Raw genomic sequence first — 26,524 nt, 5'->3', positions numbered from 1 at the left:
CACTGGCCTTCGTGCACGTTCGCGATCGACCACGGCGGTTGACCGCCAGTCTGCCTCGCTGATTCTTTTGCTGTTTTCCTGTACTTTCTCACCATTTCTTCACTAAAATCATCAAAACTGTCGATAGATCCCTCTTAAAGAATTTAGTGTATTATTAAGAAATAAAGCAGACCGGGGCTCTTCTATATAACCATTATTTAATAGACGTGATTAGCATTGATAAAGTCTTAAATAAATATTAACAGATGCTCACAATAATTGAAGAATCTCCCCTGCTAAAATGCAATTGAAATGCAACTGAAATGCTTACAATAATTGAAGAATCTCGCCTGCTAAAATAAATATTAACAGATGCTTACAATAATTGAAGAATCTCCCCTGCTAAAATGCAACTGAAATGATCCAAACCAAATCTTTTCATCATGAACAAAAAAGGTTCTTGGAAACGCAATGCGTTTGGCTTATATCAAAGAGAAGATAACATTGTTAATCATGTCAAAATCCTCTAGGAGTTGTCACCAGGAGCCAACTCATCCGTATTTTTATCACAAAAGGAGAAAGTTTGTGAAAGTAAGGGAAAAGAGCCAGAGAAGAGAGGACGAAACTACTTGAACTCTGTCAACAATGAGGTCTCCTTCACCATATAAACAAATAAGCGTTACTTGCATAATTACCCCTCTGTTAGGTTCGAATTGAGAATGGACCCCTTGTAGTTCTATTGTTGCAGATAGGCCCCTAAGTAACTCCTTTTCACTCTTTTATTCTTAGAGGATTAGAGAAGAATATTGCTATTTGACAAATAAACCAGCTGAGAGTGAAAAGGTCGAAAAGATTTCACTTGGGTGTCTGTCTGCAACAGTAGAACTATAGGGTTCTATAAGCCATTAGGCAATAGTAAAGGGGTTTATCCACAGCTAGCCTAACAAATTAATCAAATGAAGGTCTCTTGATAGGAGGCAGGAGGCAAGCCTGCCTCATTCTCATCCACTTCCTCCCTCATTCTTGTCCCCTGTCCACCTACAAAAATCTCAAACTAGATATAAGCACCTTGCACCTATTTTCCTTCTTTTTGTCATCTAACTCTCAACTCATTCTTCTTCTCTCTCTCTCTCTCTCTCTCTTGCTATATTCTCTTTAATTTTCTCCTCTTACTTCTTATATAGATAGATGTTCAATTCATTCCTTTGAACATGGAGGGCCTCTTCTAGTTGCTTCATGCTCTCTCCTACAGATATCTCTTGTGATTTCTTTGATGTTTTTCCTACTAATTCTTGTGAACATGCAAGCATGATAAACATGGAATTTGATCAAGAATTGAGCATACGTCATCTCTTAAAGGCCTACGGAGAGTCTATAGAGAAAGGATACATGGATCTTGCTCAAGTGATATTGACTCGGCTCCGTGACAAAGCTAGCCCTATAGGAACCACAATGGAGCGCCTCTCTCACTATTTATCCGTCCAACGTTCTGACCCACAGGCTCAACGTCTAAAAGAAGAATGCATGAAAAACCATTCTATGGCTTTTCGCGCTTTGTATGAGATAACTCCTTATGGCAGATTCGCGCATTTTGTAGCTAACTATGCAATCTACGAATCTATACCACGCGATATAGAAGAGGTGCGTATTGTGGATTTTGACATTGGAGATGGAATTCAATGGCCACCTTTGATTTGCGCTCTTGGACCGCGGCGATCAGTTCGTTTTACGTGCATTAATGATGCCGAAAAAGACTACAAATTTGAGAGGGTGAGGGAGAGGCTAGCATCTTTTGCTCAAAGCATGGGGTTGAATTTGATAGTAGACAACTTGAGATTGGATGAGTTAATGAGAATTGGAGCAAGCGAGGGAGTGTGGTTGGTTTTTAATTGTATGGTAGGGCTTCCACATATGAATATGGGAAGAAGAAGCCAAGTAGAGAAGTTCATAGAGGGAGCTAGAAATAGTTTGGTTTCTAGCTCTACAACAAATGGGATGTTGATATGCGGAAACGGGCGTTGTGGCCACGAGTTGTTCTCTAATGAGCATCTGTTGCATTCTCAAGCATTGTTAGAGTCAATGGAGTGGCATTTTCCATCTAGTTTTTCTCTAGCAAGGACGAGCATGGAGTGTTTATTTATAGGACCATGTGTTTCTTCTTGTTTAGGCGAACATGAGCTTGTTAGTGTTGGGTCTAGTTTGGAGGGGTGTAGGTTTAGCAAGCAAAATTTGATGGAGGCGATGGAGATTGTGCGAGGGGGGGATTATGGGGTGAAGGTGAGAGGAGAATGGGGGAATGAGATGGTGTTGGAGTGGAGAGGTACACCATTAGTCAGAGTTTGCGCTTGGAGGTAGAGAAGGGAGCCAATGTTGTGAGAAGAAAATATGTGATTTTGTGATACATTTGATAAAGATGTGGATTAAGTTTTTTTTTTTAATTTTTTTATGTTTCTTGAATTTGGCATAAGTTTTTGGGAAAAATGTGTCCAGACCCCAAAAGTGGGAACTTCGTGTGACTAGCCCCCCTGTATTTTCCCCCATGTGGAATAGCCCCAAATACGCATAGTATTTGCGACGAGGCCCCGAATTGACTTTTTTCAGAAAAAGCCCAGAGGAAGTTACGATCTTGCCCTCTGATGGGACTGAGCTGGGTTAATGTGCCCCTCACCTTTACAAGTACTCTCCCTCTCTTTCTCTCTCTTCCACCTAGCACCGCCATCAAAAACTCTTCATCTTCCTAATTTCTGTACGGATTTCAACGTTTCTAGGGTTTTCGCCGGAAAAATATCGTCTACGGAAGAATCCAGTAACGACTACGAGGTCGGGCACCAAGCCGAGTTGGAAGGAAAAGACGCTTCATCTGCGGGTGGCAGTGCGAAGGAAGCTACGGAAGCTACGAAAACCCTAATCGAAATGCAAAAGGAGGCATTACAATGGCGAGACCAGAAAAGGAGGACGGCAATGGCTGGTCGTACCAACGAACCCCCCTCAAAAAACAATAAGTGTTATGTTATACCGCGAAGAGACAATGCAGATTAACCCAATATTGTTAGTTCTAGGCTTTGTCCAATGTTAGTTCTAGTTTGAGACCAACGTTAGTTCTAGTTTAAGTCCAATGTTAGCTCTAGTTTGAGTCCAATGTTAGTTCTATAATATTACGTGTTAGCTCTATTTTGTTCCCGTTAGTGCTAGGTCTAATATTGTTTCATATGTCTTATTGAACTTACAAATTCGAAAATTTTTTGCAGGGAAAAAATTTCTCTAACAGGCTCAGCAGAAACACTAAGGTTAACGGCCAATATCGGGGCTTATTGGGGATTTATGAAGCGCATTGCCCCGAAGATCCGTCAGTGGCATAAGTATGCATACCGCGGTTCTATATTTCAGCACTACATTTTATTTGGGGCTCCTGCGCCTGATCGGCCCACCCTTGAGCTGCTGTTGAGCTTTTTCGACAGAGATAATAACACCTTTTGTATACCTGATTCAAAAAGTGGGGGTATGAAAAATGTTAGTTTTGATTTGCAATGGGTCCATAACCATACTTATTTCCCAATTTATGAGGAGGACATAAGGAACAATAGGGACTCAAGAAGCAGAATATGGCTGGAATATTTCGCTAAGCTTTTCATTTCTGAAGAGGGTAAGAAGTTAAAAAAAGCAGAAACCAGCCAACGTAAACATCTTGAAGGGCTACTTGAACGGCTAGTTGAATCTACAAAAAAACGGGATATCGAGGATTTTGTTCTGCTACAAATTTTGTACCAATGCTCTATGATATGGAGTCCCATAGCAGGGGAAGGTATCCCTAGATCCTTACTCAGGTACCTGGATAGCATTCAGATGGTCAATTCTGTTGCATGGGCCCTGTTCTTTTATAATAAAATTATCAGGGGCATTGGAGTTGCTTTGGAGGGAAAGAAGAAGCAAAGGGTCGCATATGTCCCAGGTTGCATGACACTATTGTGTGTAAGTTCCATATTTTACTGATCTTGTTTCATTCTAATTCGTACCTATGCATTGTTAGTTCTAACTTATTCTATGTTAGTTCTATTCTGTAGCGTGTTAGTTCTAATCTGCACAGTGTTAGTTCCGTTCTGTAGAGTGTTAGTTCTAATCTGCAGATTAGAACTCACACGCTACAGACTGCACAGTGTTAGTTCTATTCTGCAGCGTGTTAGTTCTAATATGTCTGTAGCGTGTGAGTTCTAATCTGTACAGTGTTAGTTCTATTCTGTAGAGTGTTAGTTCTAAACTGTACAGTGTTAGTTCTATTCTGTAGAGTGTTAGTTCTATTCTGCACAGTGTTAGTTCTATTCTGCAGCGTGTTAGTTCTAATCTGTCTGTAGCGTGTGAGTTCTAATCTGCACCTTGTTAGTTTTAAGATATACTATGTTAGTTCTATCTGCACCCATGTAAGTTCTATCATAGGTCATGTTAGTTCTATCATAATTCATGTCGTACCACGTACTAATTTACATCATGTTAGTTCTAGATGCAGCCATATTTTATTCTCTTTGGTCTAGTCTAGTATTAAATGTTAATGGTAAATATATTTGGTACAGCTTTGGTACTACGAGATGACAGGCATAAAGAAATATGCCCTCTTAGACACCTCCAGACCTCCAATGACAAATTGGGCATCAGGGGAGGAGAAAATCGCATCTATGAGGATGCCGACAATTATTTCAAAGGCTAAGTCAGCGTCAATAACATTTGTCCATAGGCCTATTGCGGAGGTCGCTTCTCCTGGTCATGTTCATTCACTTCCCGCTGAACAGAGGGATGAAGGTCCCGCTGTACAGAGGGGTGAAGTTCTTCAGCAAAAGCGTCAGGCAAAGAGGAAGGCTTTCCAGGAAGAAAATACTAAGAACTTCTCAATAGGTTACGTAAGTATCCTGTTATGTTAAGGCATACTCATTTCACACTAACTGCAAAGAATATCCTAATTATGTTTAATCCTACTTAATTTTATAATCTTGTATCAATAACAGATCATGGCAAAGCATATTGATGTTGCTTTTAACGATAAAGAGGAGATCAATGTTCTTCCCATTGAGCAGCAACTCACATTTTGGAGAAATTCTGCTAAATTTCTCAAGCGACTTCTTGTTGCTACAAAGCAGACTAAGAGCAAATATTATAAAGAATTCATGATTGAGATCAACAGGCTTAACAGGATAATTGAAAAATGTGGAAGACATGATGAGGTTATAGACCCGGTGCTGCTTAAGTCAAATATCAAACAGAAAATTGCAAATGAAATTAGGAAGAAGCGACGGGAAGCTCAAGAGGAACAGAAGTCCAAAATAAGCAGTGTATATAAGGAAGAACCCACCATGCAAGAACATGTACATACGATTGTTGAAGAGGATGTGAAGCATCCTGCTGTCGATGAGGCAATAGAAGAGGAGCCTGTTACTTCTCCAGGGGAGGGGGTATATAGTAAGGTTGACCAGACTGTAGATACTAAGGTTGAGGATAGTGTAAATAAGGAAGAGGAGCATATGGAAGATATTGTAGATAAGGAAGAGGAGCATATGGTAGATAAGGAAGAGGAGCATATGGAAGATATTGTAGATAAGGAAGAGGAGCATATGGTAGATAAGGAAGAGGAGCATATGGAAAATAAAAATTTTATTGTAGATAACAAAGGTTTTGATAAGGATCTTGTTGATGGTGTAGATAAGGAGGAAGATATTGTAGATAAAGAGAAGGAGAATGTAGATAAGTTGGAAGCACAGGAGGAAGAGGATCTTGTGAATATTAAACATGATGTGGACAAACTTGTAGAAGTTCTAGCGACCAATGTGGAAGCAGAGCGTAGACCACAGCCAAGAAGGGTAAGCAGGAGATCTAAATGGAAGAGGACCCCATATACTGAAGGATCTAAATTCAAGAGGACACCATATACTGAAGGCAAAAGAAAGAAAAAGGAAAAAATTAGTATAGATATACTTGAAAGTCCTGAACCAAAAGTAAAACTAGCTGAAAAAGTTACTCATTTTTACCCCGGTAATCAAATCCCCACTTTTGATGCGTTGAGTTTGAAGCCAATGATAGATGAAGAGGAAGCTCTATTGGGAGAGCTGAATAATGAGCTTCCAGACCCTACATTGTTTAACTTACGCATAATAGATAGCACAGGTGCATTTGTACATAATTTAAAGATACCATCTCCCGTAGCAGAAAGACTCGACAAAGCTAAAATTGAGAGCCTAACCAAATTTTGTTCTCAGAAGATTCACAAGTAAGTTTCAGTTGACTATTTATATGCTAATTCTCCACATATTAGTTCTAATTCATGTTAGTTCTAATTTATACCAGGAGATATAATGTTATAGTAACAACCAACAGCACTATTAACAGGGAAGAGTTGTTATATGTGCTTCGTGGTGGCCGCCTTGACGACAAGGTTAACATATACTTCCTTAATAATTCAAATTATATTGTTTAAATTGAATTTTAATGTTTCATAACAATTACAGGTGGAAGAAGCAGTTTTGGACACGATTAGCCAGGAGGCATACGGCAAAGGATATGGAGTGGTATCGGTGTTCTTTCTTGTAAGAACATGCTATTCCTAATTTCACCACGTTAGTTTTGATTGAAATTCATGTTAGATCTTGTGTAATCCATGCTAGTTATACCATGAGTCACGTTAGTTCTAGTTAGCATCAAATTAGACCTACCATAAGTCATGTTAGTTCCGTTCTTTAGAGTGTTAGTTCTATTCTGTAGAGTGTTAGTTCTAATCTGCACAGTGTTAGTTCTATTCTGTAGAGTGTTAGTTCTGTTCTGCACAGTGTTAGTTCTAATCTGCACAGTGTTAGTTCTAGTCTGTACAGTGTTAGTTCTATTCTGTAGAACGTTAGTTCTATTATGTAGCGTGTTAGTTCTATTCTGCACAGTGTTAGTTCTATTCTGTAGCGTGTTAGTTCTAATTAATACGGTGTTAGTTAGCCTTCGCAGCTCATGTTTGTTTTAATTTCAACTCAAACATGATGTGTTTGCAGCACTCGTGGACTACCTGGCAATCAGATCTGATCCAGAGCTTCGTCGATCCGCGAGGAGATCTAGAAACTTGAAGCGCCTATCTCGGATAAAGCGAGATATTTGCTCTTCTTAGTATTAACACAACGTGATAATACTAAGGATCGGGTACGGGTGATGTAGATCTGACGAAGAAACTATCTTGCGTTGAAGTGCTCGATCACTCTTCACTCCGGCAGGGCTTCGCCTATTCTCCAAAATTCCAGATCTGAAAAAATGAGGCCTAAGGCTTGTATTTATAGGCATGAGGGATAACGGAGCGGTTAAAACGGATTACAGGGCTCAAATCCGCGTTGGGACACCCCTGGGGTGTCTCGGAAATTCCGAGACACCCCTGGGGTGTCTCGGAAATTCCGAGACACCCCTGGGGTGTCTTGGAAAATCCGAGACACCCTTGGGGTGTCTCGCATTGACCGAGACGCTCCGTTGAGGTGCATTCGTCCGCTTCCGCTGTAAATTCTTCGTCCGAACTCGGATTTTAGTGATTCAAAGTGCGTTGGAAGTCTGACGAAGAGTTCTATCAGCTCCAATGGTTGGATTATCTGTAGAATGAACGAGACACGAAGGGCGTTGTTCTTTTTGTAACATCGTGGGGCTCTCGATTAGCCCGTGCCTTCGTTATCCCGAAATTCCGTCAGCTCACGTAGTTCGTCGGTTCACTTCAATCATTCACCGACGTCAATCGAACTCCTGTGAACCAGATAGTAACATTCATTGTCGTTTCTTAACACTGAGCTGTTCGCGGAGACCTATAGGCAATTTTCAATGCCTACAGATACCCCCTCCAAAGCGTTCCAGACTTGTTTCTTTTATAGAAGAGGCTGGAATACTTTGGATGTGATTGGTCCAGCCTTTAGTCGGCGTAAAGGACCTGTAGTTAGCTTTAACTCTTGGCTCCTTCGATTTTTGGTCTATTCAATGCTTTGACGAATAGCCGAAGTCCTTCCGGCGCTGCGTTTATCGTCTGGCCATTGTCGGAGTTTCGAGTCTACCACCAGTGAGTTGAGTTTTGCTCGTGTCATTGAGTTGACTTTGAACTACCTCCGTCACGTTGCGTTGACTTAGGGTTTTAGATCACCGCATGTTGACTTTTTGTCGCAACGCGTTGACTGACGTTGACCTAGGGTTACGCGTTGACCGGCGTTGACCCTAGGGTTTCGAACGTTGAATGTTGACTTTTTGTCGCAACGCGTTGACTGGCGTTGACCTAGGGTTACGCATTGACTGGCGTTGACCTTAGGGTTTCGAGCGTCGAACTTTGACTTTTTAGTCGCAACACGTTGACTGGCGTTGACCTAGGGTTACGCGTTGACCGGCGTTGACCCTAGGGTTTCAAACGTCGACCGTTGACTTTTTGGTCGCAACGCGTTGACTGGCGTTGACCTAGGGTTACGCGTTGACCGGCGTTGACCCTAGGGTTTCGAACGTTGAATGTTGACTTTTTTGTCGCAACGCGTTGACTGGCGTTGACCTAGGGTTACGCGTTGACCGGCGTTGACCTAGGGTTACGCGTTGACCGGCGTTGACTTTTTGGTCGCAACACGTTGACTGCCGTTGACCTAGGGTTACGCGTTGACCGGCGTTGACCCTAGGGTTTCGAACGTTGAATGTTAACTTTTTGGTCGCAACGCGTTGACTGGCGTTGACCTAGGGTTACGCGTTGACCGGCGTTGACCTTAGGGTTTCGAACGTCGAATGTTTAGTGTGGACTTCATCAAAATATCCAACAACCGACGAAAAATAAGTGAATTCGGATTCAAAAAGGGTTCCGGAGGCTCGAATAGGGTTAAGACACCCAAGGGGTGTCCCAACAAAACCAAGACACCCTTGGGGTGTCTCGGTTTTGCCGAGACACCCCTTGGGGTGTCTTGGCCAAAACCGAACATCCCCCCCCCTTTTTCCTTTTGTTGTTTCTTCCTTTTGAACTTCCCTTTTTGTCATTGCCTCTTTTGTTTTCCCCCCTCTTTCCATATTTTCAAAAGAGAGTCTTTTCCTTTTTTAAACTCCTTCTTCCTCATTCCCTCCATACACCATTGTTCCTCTCCTTCAAGAACTCCAAACCCACAAAATTTCGGATTTTGTATGCTCCTCTCTTGGCCGAAAATACCCTCTCCTCCAAGCTAGGGTTTCATCATCTTCAAGCTCAAGAAAAGCCTCTTGATTTGGTAAGTTCCCCTTCACAACTCTTTTCTTTTTCAAGAAAGATTGTAACTTTATGCTTGTAATGGGGATACAACATGAATTCACATACCAAGATCATAACTTTTTATTCTCATGATGATGGGTTGTGAGTATGAACCGAAATTTGGGGGTTTTATGCAAAACATGCAATATGGCCCAATTTTGGGGGACTTTTATGCAAAAGTGGACTGAAATTTGTAGGGGCCTTTATGCAAAATGGGACTAAAATTTTGAGGCTTGGACTTTAGACCCACTTGGCCACAACTTTGAGGGGTGTTTCATGCAAAAAGACCACAAATTATTGAGGGTTTTATGTGCAAATATGGGTCGAAATTCTTTTGGGGGCTTATTTGCAAAATTGGCCGGAGAATTGAAGTGGTGTTCATGTAATAAAGGACTGCAATTAGGATCTAGATTACATGATCATTTGGTCGAAAGTTTGAGGGGTACTTTATGCAAAAGGACCAAAAGTTGTTGAGGGGTTTATTTGCAAAAGAGCAATCCCACAAAGTATAGAGGGTTTATTTGCAAAAAGGGCTGAAATTTTAGGACTGAAATTCCAAAAGTTTAGATCACAAACCTATGACCAAAGTTTTGAGAAAGGTGTGTGGAAACTAAACCGAAATTTGTGGAGGGGTCTATTTGCAAGATTGGCTAAATTTTGCAAAAAGGGTTTATTTGTAAAATTAACCAAAATTGTGAGGTATTAGGGGTGCTATATGATCAGATATGATGACCATGACCCAACTCAAGCGTGTCCTTGACCTAAATTTAGCCTTGAACACGAGGGGTATTTTGGGTATTTCACCAAAATTCACCACAAAATGGCAATCATTGTCTAGCATGCACGAAATTTGTAGGTTTAATTAGACTTCAACTATAAAATCCTATTTATTCATAGGACTTTAGCTCAAGTTCTTAATTTCCCTTTTATATTTCGTGTATTCATATTTTAGATTGTATCTAACTTGCTGCTTTTCATCGCAGGTTTTCGATGCCTCCACGTCGATCTCGACCTCCTACGAGTCGGTCCCGTTCGCAACCTAGCGAGGAAGAAGTTCCCGCAGCATCCTCCCCTCCAGCGGCTTCCTTTTTCGGGGGTGAGAATCTTTATTTCTGTATCCCTGATTGATCCATTCGCGGGTCATTAAGGAAGAACCGACACCCTCTTTCGCGGAGGTTAAGGTTTCGGACTTGTTTTGCTTAGCCAATTCAAGTCTTCTGGTATATTGGGGTGATTTTGTGTCGTCCTACACCTAGTAGGTCGGTGTATGTTACCACGTTATCTACGTGGTGATGTATACTGTTCTTCCAGTGTAGGACACTCAAAATCGTCTCTCCAATTATCTCGTGAATAATCTTATCTCTCTTCTTTATCAGATGGATTTTCTGACTCCATTCTTGTGTTTTGTTGCAGTCGAGTTCCCCTCGGGCAGCCTCCCACATCATGCCCCTACTGGTTGTAGCAGGGAAGTCTTCTCTTCGGCTTCCATCAGGCAGGCCATTGGTCCACTCCCTCAGTTCGACAGAGACCGCTCTGACGAATCCTGTCGTTTGATACGGGATGGAGGGCGTCATTGCTTACGTCAGCTGATTACGGATGCTTCCTTCACTGCAGATTCTACTTCTACTCAGGCTTTAAAGAAGCCCAGTTTTCTGTTCAGAGATCACGCTGAGGATCCTGCTACGTTGACTCTTACCGAAGAGCATTGGCTGAATCTTCACGAGGGGGCTCTCCTATACATTCTCTCCATTCCTCGTCAGTATTCTTTCACTCATTTGGAGGGACAGGCTGTGGAGCGACAGATGTCTTGGCATCTTACCCATGATGCTGAGCGGGTTCAGTGTGGATATACTTCTCATCATAAGACTCCTGGTTCTGCCGGGTATCATTACATCCGCGGTCTTCGGCCAGTGATTACGGGTCTTAATACTGTACCCCCGGGCGAGGTATCAGCAGCTGCTCCTACCGTGAAGAACCGTCTGGCTCATCTTGGGAGGAGATTACCTCCACCAGATTAGGAGAAGGATTTGAAGAGCAGTGGATTGTATGCACCTATACGAGCCACCATGTATGGACTCCAGGTCAGTTGCTACCATTTCTTTGCGTTGTTGGAGACATACATGCCCGACAGTAACACGTTCCTGACCAGCGGCGGAGAGTTGGGGTTGGCCTTACACGAGATGCATCAGGTTTCTGGTCTTCCGATGGGGGATTATCCATACCAGGAGTACTTTCCCTCGAACCAGCAGTTGGAGTGGTTGAAGAAGGATACTCCCGATATGTACGATACTCTTTGGGACCTCACCTGTCATTATCATACCTCCTTGATCAAGACTTCCCCTCCAGCGAAGAGGAAAAAGCAGGTCAGCTTGAAGCAGTTTGCCGTCTATTTGTTCCCGAATTTGGAGGGTGATTCCAGTGAGCCCCTTCGTGAGTTAGACGTCTTGACCCCTACCGCCATTAATGAGTTGATGGAGAAGGTTGAGGCTCGTTCTTACACCATTGCCAGTGCTGAGGGGGCTTTTCCTGCAGGGACCAAGTTTCGTTCGTTCCTTCGCCGTGCACAGAAGTCCATTGAGCCCCGGACTCTACTAGCAGGCTATCTCGCTCTCTGGTTGAAGAAGTGCGTCGTTCTGTATCAGCAGTCGGACGCCTTACCTCTCGAGGTGCTCTTCCCTGCAGTCCAGCTAGCTTATGGGAGGGAGCTTTCCTTGCTCCCAGCCATGGTCGCTGATATTCATTGTGGGCTTAGGTATCTGGTCAGTAGTTTTACACAGGTGGGTTCTGAACCGTCGACCGAGCTTATTTGTCCGAAGGTCGAGCTTCATTATGCGTATCTGATGGCGTGGCTTGTTCTTCACTGTCCTGACTTGATGTCGGCGCCCAGCGTTGTCGATGTCCCCGTTCCTTTCGTGCAGCTGTTAGAGAGGAGTAGATGGCTCGGGAAGAAATTTAGCGATGCACAACGAGAGCTTTAAGTTCGTAAGAGCTGGGAGTTCTTCAAGTGTTTTCCTCACTTTTCGGGTCGCTATGGTGATGTGCTGATTGATGAGGAGAAGCCTAGAACTAATCGGACTGCTCTCGACGTAGGTTGTTTCCACTGGTTGGTGAACATCCGCGTCAGGTATCTTGTTCTTCGGGTGAAGAACCGCTGCCATATTGAGCCTTACCTTCCCCTGCCGTTTTGCTCGTCAGTTCGGCTATGACCAACTATATGTTGGGAATCCGAGCCGTGGTTTGAAGGTTGAGAGAGGGCTTATTGACGGTGTACGAGCATGGTTATGGACTATGTTGGGCTGCACCGGAGCCCACTTTGCTCTTCCTTCATATAGACGCCAGCCGATGATTACTTTCCTCAGTTCCTTCATATAGACGCCAGCCGATGATTACTTTCCTCAGTTGCAAGTGGTTCCTTTCCGCCAATGAATCCCTAGATGTGAGGAGTCTTTCAGAGTTACAGTCGGAGCGCTCGGTCCAGATCGCTATGATGGCTGCTCGTAAAGCCGAGCTTGCTCGGAAACAGAGGAAGAGGCATGCCAAACCTTCTTTCTTGAACAAAGATGATGAAGAGCTCCTTCCTACTGATGATGATGATGAGACTTCTGCGGAGGAGTATGTGGATACAGATACTGACAGAGAAGAACCTGATGCAGGTTTGTCATGCTCTTTGATCTTCTTTCTCAATTTTAATTGGTATCCACGAAAGATCTTGTTCACTTAATGAATGACCCTTATCACTTCAGGTAGGACAGTCGACGATCATGAGTCGCTTGCTTCTCGTTGTGCGAGATTCGGGCCTAGCGGCCAAGCTCCCACGCATGTTGAGACACGTGGCAAGTTCATGCATGAGCGACCCGTTGGTTTTATGAGGGCTGGTACTCCGAAGAAGAAGAAGACTGTTCATAAACCACACGTCGGCCAGCGTCCATATGGAGTGGATTTAGGAGACATCGCTGATGGTGAGGAAGGTAACATTTCGTCATTTTTATTGCTTTAGGATGTCTCACTTTCTGGGATTCGTAATCATGTTTTATGTTCCAGGGTACTATGACGAGGGCGAGCTTCCACCGGACCCCGTATTCACTGATTCTGATAATACGGATAACTTCGTGCAGCAAATGTGCGACGCCATTCGGGATGGTTCCCTCGGTATTGATATGAACATTGACACCGAGCAGGCTAATAGTGCTAAGCCCACTACTCCATGTCCAGGTATATCTAAATTCGATGATACCCTCATCGAGTAGCATTTGGCGGAGTTAGAGAAATCAGGATTCATTATTCTTGCGCCTCGCATTCTTTCAGATTTCCTGACTAACTCAAGTATGGATATTGGGGAACAAGGATATTCTGTTCCTGCTGCAGGTATTTCTGAGCTTTTCCTTCTTCCCCATCTTCTTGTATATATATCCAACACTTAAACTATTCCGCAGATGTCGTGATAGAAAAGCCAGCTGAGGATCAGATCTTTCATGATGTGGGCTTCGAGGAACAGAGGTGTGCCTCTGTACCAGGTTCCTCGGGACCCGACGCTGGATTATTAGCCGATATGTTGGCTGAGCAGGCCACCAGAAGAACCGTGGGACCACCCTTTGAGGGTGATACATTCACAGGTATATGTCTGATTCTCTTCATTTTGCCCGGTCTTTTGTCTGACTAACGAAGGATTAATATTACAGCGCCAGTCATTAGGACTGACCCAATATCGATTCCCGGCATATCTAGCTTACCTCAGAGTGACGGACTTGCAGGTACACATACGATTTAGGGAATCGTGCTCCTTTTTATTTATCTGACTTTTGACTAATATATGGGTGCAATCATAGGACCAGCCACCGGGACTGATACTCTTATGACTCCTGGCATCCCCCGGATACCTGAGGATGATGGACCTACAGGTATGCAGATGACCTTATCATCCCGACCCTCCTTATTTGTCTAAATTTGCAACTATAGGACCAGCCGTTGTGCCTGATGCCACTACAGTTTCTGGGACTGATAGTTTGCCTGAGAGAGGTGTTTCCCCGCCACATCCGAGAGGTATGACTGATTTGCCTACAGGGGTTGATATACCCTCCATGACTACTCCTGCAGTTATTTCGGAACCTGTCGGATCTCAGCCTGAGGGGACCTCCGTTGGCATTGGTATGCTCGGAATTTGCCTTTAAAATTTCTTATCGTATTCGATAATCTCTTAGCTTTCCATACTGTTTCTTGTAGGATCTCGATCATCTTTATATGAGCGTGTCCGCGCCCTCTTGGCTGATACCGATCCCGACAAAGACATTTTTCCGTACAGACCTCGGCCTTTTTACCGTCTTTTATAACGGCATGATCGAGAAACTTCTTCATCGAGGATATGGTTTCGATCAGTTCAGGCGTTCCTTTTCTCGTCACATGCCGATGTTCAGAGAAGAAGGGTATCCAGAGTTGGCTGATTCCTTCACCGCCGATTTTGCTGTTCTGGAGTCGGAGATCCGAGAGTTGAAGGAGCTGAAGGCTAATGGGGTTTCTTCCTTCGTGTCCTCTCAGATGGAGCATAGGCTGGCACAGTGGCGCGACCTGAGATCTTCCATCGGCAGTGAGCTTCAGTCACATGAGCGTTCAGTTGCGCAGCTGATGGCTACCGTGGCGAGGAGGGACACAGATAGGGCCGAGCTACTCCGCTCTTTGGATTCCGACCGTGAGGAAGTGGCTAGGTTGAAGGAGGCCTTGAAGCACGCCGAGGAGTCCATTACTATCATTGCAGAAGACCTGGCTGGAGTAGAGCATTCTCGTGGACAGGCCCTCGAGAAGCTAGGATCTACACAGGAGAGACTGATGAAGCTGAAGAATGAAGCCGTGAAGATCTTGAGCAGTTCTGAAGAATCCGTCCGAGCTGGTCTGCAGGCAGAACTTGAGCAGAGTTATATAGATAGGCTTTCTAGTTTAGAGTCTCATGTTCTTAGCCGTCAGCTGCCTTCGGGCTAACGAGCTTTTTATTGTATGCTTTGACTTGATCTATTAATAGAGACTCCGCATTTGATTCCTTTATGGTATTTCTTTATTTATTTTGAACTCAGCTATGATAAGATTTACAGGATTTTTGGCAAACCCCCAGCCATCAACGGGTTTGATATGTCTTTACCGATTACCGTTTGAAATCGGACTAGCATGTGAATTATTAAACCCGTCTCACATGTAACGTTGTGCTGAGAGGGTAAATTCTCTGAGGCTTTGTGCTATGATTTTGAATACATAGGCTTCGTCTTTCTCACGGGAATAGACTACCCGGCAACGCGTGTTAGGCGCTGACTTATCCTTACTTAGGATTCAGGATAAAAGTCCCCAGACTCGGATTCTGGTGTCTTCTTCAATCGGTGAAAGACTAAACCGGCAACGCGTGTTAGGCGTTGACTCATCCCTTCTTAGGCTTCGGGATGAAATTCCCCAGACTGGAATTCTGGTGTCTTCTTCAGTCGGTGAAAAGACTAAACCTGCAACGCGTGTTAGGCGCTGACTCATCCCTTCTTAGGCTTCGGGATGAAATTCCCCAGACTGGAATTCTGGTGTCTTCTTCAATTGGTGAAAGACTAACCCGGCAACACGTGTTAGGTGTTGACTCATCCCTACTTAGGCTTCGGGATAAAATTCCCCAGGTGTGGACCTTGGTGTCTTTTTCAATCGGTGAAAGACTAAACCGGCGACGCGTGTTAGGCGTAGACTTATCTCTATTTAGGAGTTGAGATAAAATTCCCCGTGCACAGAGTGCCCGGATTGGAAATCAAAAATTGTGTCCTTTATCAGAATGAAGACGTATTGGGAAACGGGAGAGGAAGAATTTTATATTCTATCTCCCGGGACTGAAGAGGAAGAATTTTATATTCTATCTACAGTCGGAAAGGAAACTCAAGGTGGGATCTCCACCCCCAGAATCCGAAAAGATGAAACTAAGAGTGAGATCTCCACTCCGAGAATCAGAAAGGTTCGAACGACCCTAACTTTTATAGGATTGGTCATTTGAATCAAAAGAATCCCTCATTTATTAAGGGGAAAGCCCAATTTCGACCCTAACTTTTATAGGTTCGGTGGAAAAAGGAACAAAGGTGGATTTTCGTTTATCGAAAAGGAATGACTCGGTCTTAGTCCTAACTATTTGTAGGTTTGACTAAGTGAGATCGGGAACAATCCTAACTTTTATAGGTTTGACTGTTCGAATTGAAAGTGGACCTCTCGTTCATGGAAGGAATCGAGAGAGGAATTTGGCTTTGGCCCTAACTTTTATAGGTTTGACCTGAAAGCAAAGAAAGTGGAATACAGGTAGCAAAGAAAGTGCCAACTCGTATTATCACTCAAAGGAAGACTTTAACGCTAGGTGATTAGGACCTAACATGTCGAGTCTGAGAAATGCCAATGACTGGCAGATGGAAATGTTGGTGGATCCACCGTCGATTAGTTTGATCAGCAGATGGTTTGGTGAGGAAAGATTAATCTATCCAAGGATTGAATCTTGTCTCACAAAAATAACTCATGAGAGTTAGAGAATTTTGACAATAAGAAGAAACATTCCGACATTCAGAGTTCGAACGTGGATTTCTTATTCATCGCTTCTTACAGTGACTGGGTTATCCCTAAGAATACCCCATGTGGTATCCTTCCGAGAACTTCCCGATACATTGGTTATCCTGAAGATACTAAGGATAGTATTTTTTCAGGAATTTGCCGTTTATCGGCATCATAAGCCGGTCACCGTCCTTGGTGACAAGGCGATATGCGCCACTCGAGTAGACTGTCTCTACTACGAATGGTCCCTCCCATTTGGGTTCAAATTTACCCTTCTTCTTGGAGTTAAGGATCATAGGCCGCCTTTCAGCTAGAACCAAATCCCCTTCTTTGAAACTCCTTTGTCGAACCTTTTTGTCGAAGGCTCGAGGAGCTTCTAAATGCTTCTCATCTATCCTTTCAAGTTCTTCAAGGCGTTTCTGATGTTGCTCTTCGGTCGTCATTTGAGTCGCGAGGGCAATTCGAAGCGACGGGATTTGAATCTCCAATGGAAGAACAACTTCACATCCGTATACCAATGAATACGGGGTTGCTCCCGTTGGTGTACGCACCGTGGTCCGATAGGCCCATAGAGCCGCGCCAAGCTTGTCATCCCAGTCTCGTTTATTAGTTTTCACGAGTTTTGATAAAATCTTTATGATAGTCTTATTGAAGGCTTCGGCCAGTCCATTCGCTGTGGGATTGTAAGCTGTCGAAGAGATGTCCTGAATTTTAAACTTTTCGCAAAACCTGATGAAGGCGTTGCTGACGAATTGAGGACCGTTGTCATGTACGATTCGTCTTGGTACACCATGCCGGTAGATGATATGGTGCTTGATGAATGCAATGACATTGCTTGTTTTAACTTCCCTGAGTGGAACTGCCTCAGCCCATTTGGAGAAGTAATCGGTAATCGCTAGGATGAACCGGTCACCTTTGACTGACGGGGGATTTATAGGACCAACAATGTCCATTCCCCAGGTCTCAAACGGCCATGACGTAACCGAAGGATGCAGATGCTCTGGAGGTTGGTGCATATAATTCACATATATTTGACATGCGTCACACTTTCGGGCATACGCGATTGCATCACTCATCATGGAAGGCCAAAAATATCTCATCCTTCTGATGCGGTCATAAAGCTTGGGGCCAGGTTGGTGTGCGCCACACTCTCCTTCATGTGCCTCCCTAAGGACTTCTTCAGTTTCTTTAGTCGATAAGCAACGCAATAGCAAACCATCGTACCCCCTACGGTATAACGTTCGATTCTCCGTGTTATAGTAGAATCTTGGTGCTCTTCGTCGGATTGACTCTCTTTCTTTCATGTCTTCTGGTAGGATTCCATGTAAGACGTAATCGATGATGGGGAAACGCCAATCTCGGGGTTCAAACTCAATTTGGGTTGAGTGTGTTTCCTTAATCTCTTCTTCTTCGCTATCTTCATTGTAGATCGGCACTAAAAGTTGGTGAGTCCTCACTGTAACAAACTGTTCTGTTTCAGGAGGCTGCGCCAGTGATACGGCTAATGCTGCTAACGCGTCTGCATAAGTATTCTGTAGCCGTGGAATATATTCGATAAAGAATCCTTCGAATGACTCCGCCATCTCCACTGCCATCTTATGGTATGGTATTAAATCTTGGCTTCGGACCTCGTACTCTCCCTGAACTTGTTTAACTATCAGTTGAGAATCGCCGAAGGCTTCGAGGTACTCAACCCCCAGTTCTTTAGCGAAACTGAGTCCTATGAGTAATGCATTATATTCGGCTTTGTTATTTGAGCACGGTTCGGTCAACGAGTAAGCTCGAGGCATCACGTGCTTTCCTGGGGAAACTAAGACAACTCCAACCCCGAAAGAAATCTTAGAACTTCCGGGAACACTTGCTACATTAGTTGCTCGTGAAGCGCCGTCGAAGTATAAACGCCATACTTGCTGGTGTGAAGTTGTGTTAACTTCGTGGGTTTCATCAGGTAGGTCGTCATATATCTCGGCGGTGTCCGTAGTTGGATTAGCTGCCAGGAGATCACAAATGGCCTGTCCTTTTACTGACTTCTGTTGTTTAAAATGTAAGTCATATTGGGATAAGAGTAGGGCCCATTTTGCTAACCGCCAGCTCATGAAAGCTGGTTGAGTCATGAATACTCGGACTGGGTTAACTTTAGAGATGACATAAATGGTCTGTCCAACCAGATAATGCCGCATCTTCTGAATAGCGAACACCAAGGCGAGGCATTCTCTCTTAATCATAGGATATCGAGATTCGGCGCCTATCATGGTTCGGCTCAAATAATATACTGCTTGCTCATGACCGTTATCGTCATCTTGCGCAAGTAATGTACTTAATGAGTGGCTCGTCGCCTTGACATAAATCAAGAACGGTTTGCCCGATTTCGGTGCGACGAGTACGGGAGGTTTTGAGAGATATTCTTTAATACTCTCGAATGCCTTCTGGCAAGCGTCGTCCCATACAAATGACACGCCCTTCTTTGTGAGCTTGGAGAATGGTTGGCATTTTCCTGAGAGGTTCGAGATGAACCGACGAATATAAGCTAATCGCCCTTGCAATCCTCTGAGCTCCTTGAGGTTTCTCGGAGGCTGCAATTCATTAATTGCCTTTACCTTATCAGGGTCGATGTGAATACCTTTGGTAGTGACGACAAATCCCAGGAATTTACCACTGGACATTCCGAGGAAAGACTTAGTAGGATTCATTTTCAGTTGATGGGCCCGCATCAGGTCAAACATGGTCTTCAAGTCTTTAATGTGATCTTTCTTATCACGACTTTTCACGACCAAATCACCCACGTAGCACTCAACAGTCTTTCAGAGATGCTCCTGAAAAATCTTCGACATGGCTCTCTGGTATGTGGCACCTGCGTTTTTTAAACCGAAGGGCATGACCGTGTAGCAGAAAACGCCAAGGGGTGTTCTAAACGCGGTATGCTTTTCTTCATCTGGATGCATCTTTATTTGATTATAACCAGAGAAACCATCCATGAAAGACATCCTCTCGAACCCGCACGTATTATCGATGATGACATCCGTGATAGGAAGGGGAAAATCGTCTTTTGGGCATGCAGCGTTGAGGTCTCGAAAGTCGATACAAATCCTGACCTTCCCGTTCTTCTTAAGGACTGGGACAATATTGGCAAGCCACTCTGGATGCTGCTCTTCCCTAACGAAGCCCGAGTCAATAAGCTTTTTAACTTCGGTCTCGATTGCTTCCATCATTTGCGGACGAAACCGTCTTTGTTGTTGTTTGACAGGTTTGACATCCGTCTTGATATTGAGACGATGCACTGCTACATTTGGATCGAGCCCCGGCATGTCTTCATAATTCCAGGCAAACACATCGATGTATTCCCTGATAAGGCAGATTAACTCCTCTTTCTCTTCAGGTGGGAGGCTGTCGCTAATGAATATAGGCTTCGGATTATCTTCGCTACCCATATTCACTTGGAGTACCTGATCTTCGGTAGGAGGCTCCCTTTGCTCAAACCTGTCGCCGTACTGCATGTTTAGGTGATTAACCCAAGGATCTTCCCATGTCGGCATTTGATCGTCTTCTTCTATCGTCGCAGGGTCGACCGTAGCCATATTCGACATCAACTTTTTGAACATCTCACCGATACTAGTATCGGAATCCCAAGCTGAAGAATCAGAAGAGTATCCGTTTTTAGCTTTGTTAGCAATTCGATCGATGATTTGCCAGCAGCACTCATCGTCGGATGAGGAGACATAACCTAGACCTCTTTTATGGCGATAATAATCATCGGGTTTTTCCTTTGGTACATAGGCCATTCGAGGTGGAACTCGCGGACCTCGACCAAAGCAAAGACCCTCTCCGAGTGTGAAGTCATATCCATACTTCTCCATTAGATCGCGCGCTTTTACGTCATACCTAAATAAGTGAGGAGCAGGTTTATCATCATCTTCTTCCTCTTCTAAGAAGTGATCGGGTATCGGAGTTTCTTTTCCTTTGCCGTAGACGACTTCTTTTCCACCCCCTATTCCTGCGGGGATGACAAGCGTCGCTCCGCATGGATCTTGTACCTGCTTTTTTGTCAAGCAAAATGATTAAAGTGGCATATACAAGTCAGGGTTATCATATAGTTCTTTAGTGACATTATCAAGACACATCGAGTACTCTAAATCATTATTTATTGATAGTTTTTCGACAAGTTGCCAATTACAACTACTTTCCGATGATTCATCATCGTCAAAATTGATTACAATGGGTACAATGTCATTAAGTACAAAACCACCATCATAATCAAACCCAGCTTCGGTATCAGCTTCATCTCCGCTGTCCGTTCCTTGGGCCGATGATTCAGTATCGGATTCAGCACCGTATAGAAGGGAATCGGTGAAGTAGTTCTCCAATCCCTTAAACGGTTGCTTATCCGCGACCACCGTCTTGACTTCGTTATTTGTATCCACATACTTGAGGCGCTGGTGCAGAGTTGACGGGACTATAAGGTTACCGTGGATCCAAGGTCGACCCAACAGTAAGTTATAGGACGTTTCTGCGTCAATCACATAGCAGGTAACTTCTGATTTTAAATCCCCGATCTGGCATTTGATTCGAATCTTCCTCAAGGGTCTGGACCCGCTGGTGTTGAATCCGTAAATCGTAGTGCCAGTGGAGGCTAATTTGCTTGTCGGGATTCCGAGATGATGCATCAATCGGAATGGCATAATGCTGACAGCGGAACCCGGATCAACTTGGATCCGGTTGACCATGCTGGAGCCAATGTGCCCGGTGAAATACAAAGGCCGATCATGCTTTGAGTTCTTCGTCTGCATGTCTTCTTTGGTAAAAGAGATGCAAGGAAAATGGTGTGCCGCGAGATTACAGTGTTGAACTGATGGCTCCGGTTCTCCAGGAGATGGCTTGATTCGAGTCAAGAAAGCTTCAGAATCGCTCAAGGCCTCTTGTAATGCTTTCCTTGTATCCTTTGAAAGACGCAACAGCTCGTATAGGGTTATCCTAGCCGGGATATTGGCCAACTGCACCATGATGTCAAAATGGGGCGGAGAGCTTGCCTTTCCCGGTTTGTCTTTCCCAATCGGATGATTGAATCGAGACTGCCTCGGGTTTTGGGCTTCCTGGTGTAGAGGCTCTTTCCCCTTCTCCTTTTGCTGGACTCTCTCTGTAGCTACAGGTATTGGGGGAGTTGCGACAATTCCCAGTTCTGTCAGCGTCTTTGAGGGAACAGTTTTGTTTGCTCCCAGTTGCTCGGAAGCCTCCGGATATTTGTAATGATATTCATTCCCGCTTCGTGTTACAAAGGCCTCCTGTTCGTCTTCAGAAAGCGGGAAGGCTGGGATTTCCTCGTCGTCTTTTCCTGGAATAGCAAAAGCTCCATAACAAGACTTACATTTTCCTTTCGACCTTTTCTTGGAAGAGGCTCCAGTCCATTTTTCATCTCCAATCAAATCTGGATGAACCCAAAGAATCTCACCATTCGGGGCTGTGTGCGGTACAAGTCCTTTCTGGCGCTGCTTGTGAGGATCATCGTTCACTGTCTTCACTGCTGTATTTATTACCGGCTCATGTTGGAACCAGTTCAAGGGAACGGAACCAAAACTAATTGAAACTGTATTTGCTCCCACTTTCTTCTCCTTCGGTTGCTTCATGGTGATGACCCCAATATCGATTAGAGCTTGGATCTTGTCCTTAAGGGCATAGCACGCCTTGGTAGGATGGTGCACTGCTCTATGAAATGTGCAGTATTTTGGATCATTGACTCTCTTAGCATCTTCCTGATCCTGGACTGGAGGTAATTTGATCTTGTTATTCTCAATGAGGTACTTGAAGATACCGGGGACTTCATCCTCTTTGAACGAATAGACCTTTGGGAACTTCGGTTCCGAGGCTTTTGGCTTCTGGGGCTGCTGTTGCCATCTTGATTGTTGAGGTGCTTTTTGTTGCTGTTGTTGCGGTTGTGCTTGCACCTCGAATGTCTGATTCGCGTCCACAGCATTCGCATGTGCTTTTCCCTTTCCCTTAGGGACAAAGTTCTGTTGCGGAGCGTTATTTGCTATTTGGCCCCTTTCCGCCTTCTTCTTTTTAAGGAATCGTTCGGCTCGTTCTCCTCGTACCTTCAGATCTTTTCAGGTCTTTGGCGGTGCCATTCCCATGGCTTCAAGGATGTCCAATGAAAGATTATTATGACAGGTCTCGAGGATGAAATCTTTGCTGACCGGATCCCTGCAATTCATTGCTTTATTTCGGAATCTCTTCACGAAGTTTTCGACTGTTTCACCATTCTTCTGCTTCTCATCAAACAGAGTGCCGATTGAGACCTCAGTGTCGTCGTCGAAGAAGTTCGTCAGAAACATATCCTCCATGTCGTCCCAACTGCTGATACTCCCCGGCTTGAGGCGACGATACCAATCGAAGGCCGCTCCGCGAAGAGTGCAAACGAATGACCGTACCATCAAGGGTTCATTGCCGGAGATTATTCCTAAGTGAGACTTAAAATATATTAAGTGTTGGGTAGGGGAACCCTTTCCATCAAACGGCGTAAAGTTAATGAGATTGAACTTTGCCGGATATGGAATTGATTCCCACTCCCTTGGATATGGACATGGTATGCCGGACCTTTTCACTTCTTGAGCATTCATCAACGCGTTGATTTTGCTCTCCAAATCCTTCATTTTCTTGTCTTCACTCGCATCTGTCTTCGAGTGGCTTCTGGGAGAGGTAACGTGGTCCTCCTTCGCATTATCATCCGAGGGACCGCCTCCGTTATTGTTGTTGACAGGAGGAATAGTTATGTTGACATTATCTTCTTCCCGTTCATTCTCCTCTTGATTCGGATTATTGCGACGACTGGGTTCTCCTTGGTGAGTTGTCAGTGCCGCGATTTGCTGGTCATGCATCTCTCTCATCTGCTGCATGGCCATCTCCATCTCGAACTTGAAACTTTCCTTCTACTTAGTCAGGGCATCTTCAAGCATCTTGGTTACTTGCTCGGCGCTGATCATGAATGACTCGTAGGGTTGTCCCACACTAGAAGCCGTGTCATCGGACGCTATAGCCGAGCAAGAATCTGAACCAGCATCTGACACCTCCTCTTCCAAAGGAAGTCCCTTCTGCATCTTTCGGTAATTCTTTCGCTTATTGATTCCTGACCGCAACCGAGTCATACGCCGGGATACATCGGCAAACTGATCTGGGTTTAAGTGTTGCGTCGATTTCCTTCTGTGACTTCCCAGGTATAACACAATCATCATCAGACGAATGTGTTTCCCTCTGGGGATATGACGCTTTATTAGCGTTTTCAAAAGTCGCTCGTTCAAGTCTACGCTTTTGCGAGCGTGAAAACTTAACGGGCTCTTGAACTTCGACCCGCAATCTAATGCGGTCGGTAACAGTGGCTTTCCCTTTGTTATCTTTCTTGGGGGGATTAGCACGACCCCCAGTCTGGTTTGTTGTTTGGGAACCTTTCATCGGTCCCAATCGCTCCTTGACAGGTGCTTTACCTCGGTTTTCCGGTAAAGGACCGAGGCGACCTTTCAAAGGAACCTTGGATCTAGGAAGACCCAAGTTCTTACCTGGCTCCTCCGGAGGGGCAAGGGAAACGGGATCTGGATTTGATGAAGCTTGGACGACAATTCCGTCCACTTTTGCCTTTGGTGCCGGTTTTGCCTTTGGCACCCACACTTGCTTGTGTTTTGACGGCTTCTTAACCGTCTCTTCTTTTTGCATCTCTTCCGCTTTCTGTAGAAGGACTCGAGCATGCGCAAGCAATGTGTGGCGTTTCTTGATTCGCTCTTCGAGGGTTGAGCGAGTCCTCTTGACACGAACCCATTCGTTCGTCTCTGTCTTGGAGGAGGAGTTGGTTGATCGCCGTTGTTGCTCCTGGCGCTGTCTGGACTTTAGATCCTCATTGTAGCGGATCCCATCTATCGATTCTGCGGCCTTGGCCAGTTGTCGGGCGAGGCGTTGACGCCGTCTTTGGCGTGCCCTTTTCGACAAAGCTGGAGCACCTTCGACACTTGTCTTTACGGCGGAGGGCAGATCTGGATCTGCAGCTTCAACCGCGTTGGACGTCATAGGAACGTCGCGGGGAGTAGATGCAACAGCGAGGGGATCTCGGATCTTCGAGTCGGAGGTCCCGCGAGCATTTCTGGAAGATGAAGTCTTCCTGCGCCTGTTTGGAGAGGCGGAGCTGGAGGAGGAGGAAGAGAGGTACTCTTCAAACTTCTATTGATCGAACTCGTATTCGATCTCTTCGTTCACCCGGATCTTGAAGGCCGGTTGCGTCACGACGGCCTCGGCAGCGAGGCCGTTGGCTCCCACTGTGGTCGCCAGTTTGTTTTCGTCAAAAGTTGCCTTCATCATTGATTTCATTAAAACTTCAAACGTTACAAATGAATTCAAACAACACCTTCATCATTGATTTCAATTAAACTTCAAACGTTACAAATGAATTCAAACAACAAAGAAATAAAAATTACAACTTTCTTGAAAATAAACACAAGATCCGTTCGTCGTCTCTTGCTTGCGTGGGTCTTTAGCCTGTGACGGGGACGTCGATATCCGTGGACTACCTGGCAATCAGATCTGATCCAGAGCTTCGTCGATCCGCGAGGAGATCTAGAAACTTGAAGCGCCTATCTCGGATAAAGCGAGATATTTGCTCTTCTTAGTATTAACACAACGTGATAATACTAAGGATCGGGTATGGATGATGTAGATCTGACGAAGAACTCTCTTTTGTTGAAGTGCTCGATCACTCTTCACTCCGGCAGGGCTTCGCTTATTCTCCAAAATTCCAGATCTGAAAAAATGAGGCCTAAGGCTTGTATTTATAGGCATGAGGGATAACGGAGCGGTTAAAACGGATTACAGGGCTCAAATCCGCGTTGGGACACCCCTGGGGTGTCTCGAAAAATCCAAGACACCCTTGGGGTGTCTCGGAAAATCCGAGACACCCCTGGGGTGTCTCGGAAATTACGAGACACCCCTGGGGTGTCTCGGAAAATCCGAGACACCCCTGGGGTGTCTTGGAAAATCCGAGACACCCTTGGGGTGTCTCGCATTGACCGAGACGCTCCGTTGAGGTGCATTCGTCCGCTTCCGCTGTAAATTCTTCGTCCGAACTCGGATTTTAGTGATTCGAAGTGCGTTGGAAGTCTGATGAAGAGTTCTATCAGCTCCAATGGTTGGATTATCTGTAGAATGAACGAGACACGAAGGGTGTTGTTCTTTTTGTAACATCACGGGGCTCTCGATTAGCCCGTGCTTTCGTTATCCCGAAATTCCGTCAGCTCACGTAGTTCGTCGGTTTACTTCAATCGTTCACCGACGTCAGTCGAACTCCTGTGAACCAGATAGTGACATTCATTGTCATTCCTTAACACTGAGCTATTCGCGGAGACCTATAGGCAATTTTCGATGCCTACAGCGTGTTAGTTCTAATTAATACGGTGTTAGTTAGCCTTCGCAACTCATGTTTGTTTTAATTTCAACTCAAACATGATGTGTTTGCAGCACTCACTCTATGGCTTGGAGGTGAACAATTACGAGCTATATTTGTCATTCATTGACAAATATACCGCATTCCGCATGGAGCATCTCTTGATCCCTTTGGTCAGGCACGATCATTGGCATCTTGTAGAAGTTGATCTTAAAGATAAAGTCGTCACGCATTACAGATCCGCTGGGCACGAAGCTTGGATGGAGCCTGTTAATAAAATCATAAACTTCTTTGATGCCCATCATGCTGATTTTATTGAAGATAATGTGCGCAAAATATTTAGATATCAAGTCATC

General features: G+C 44.6%; 1 protein-coding gene and 2 long non-coding RNA genes across 3 annotated transcripts; all 3 read left to right on the top strand.

Moving 5' to 3' along the window:
* Positions 1,297 to 2,334, top strand: LOC109846724 (nodulation-signaling pathway 2 protein-like). Its single transcript, XM_020415971.1, has one exon. The coding sequence runs from the start codon at positions 1,297 to 1,299 to the stop codon at positions 2,332 to 2,334; it is 1,038 nt and encodes a 345-aa protein (XP_020271560.1).
* Positions 6,167 to 26,279, top strand: LOC109850000. The gene is made up of 4 exons (XR_002249297.1): positions 6,167 to 6,229; positions 6,307 to 6,394; positions 6,468 to 6,545; positions 26,243 to 26,279. It is a non-coding gene; the product is annotated as an uncharacterized LOC109850000 (long non-coding RNA).
* Positions 13,932 to 14,319, top strand: LOC109849999. The gene is made up of 3 exons (XR_002249296.1): positions 13,932 to 13,968; positions 14,044 to 14,115; positions 14,174 to 14,319. It is a non-coding gene; the product is annotated as an uncharacterized LOC109849999 (long non-coding RNA).

The sequence above is a fragment of the Asparagus officinalis genome, chromosome 7, assembly GCF_001876935.1.
Source record: "Asparagus officinalis chromosome 7, Aspof.V1, whole genome shotgun sequence".
In the NCBI taxonomy this organism is placed as follows: domain Eukaryota; kingdom Viridiplantae; phylum Streptophyta; class Magnoliopsida; order Asparagales; family Asparagaceae; genus Asparagus; species Asparagus officinalis.
This window is presented reverse-complemented; position numbering and strand designations above follow the sequence as displayed.

Excerpts from the sequence above, each read along its gene's own strand:
- LOC109846724 (XM_020415971.1), top strand. The coding sequence starts at position 1,297 with ATGGAATTTGATCAAGAATTGAGCATACGTCATCTCTTAAAGGCCTAC.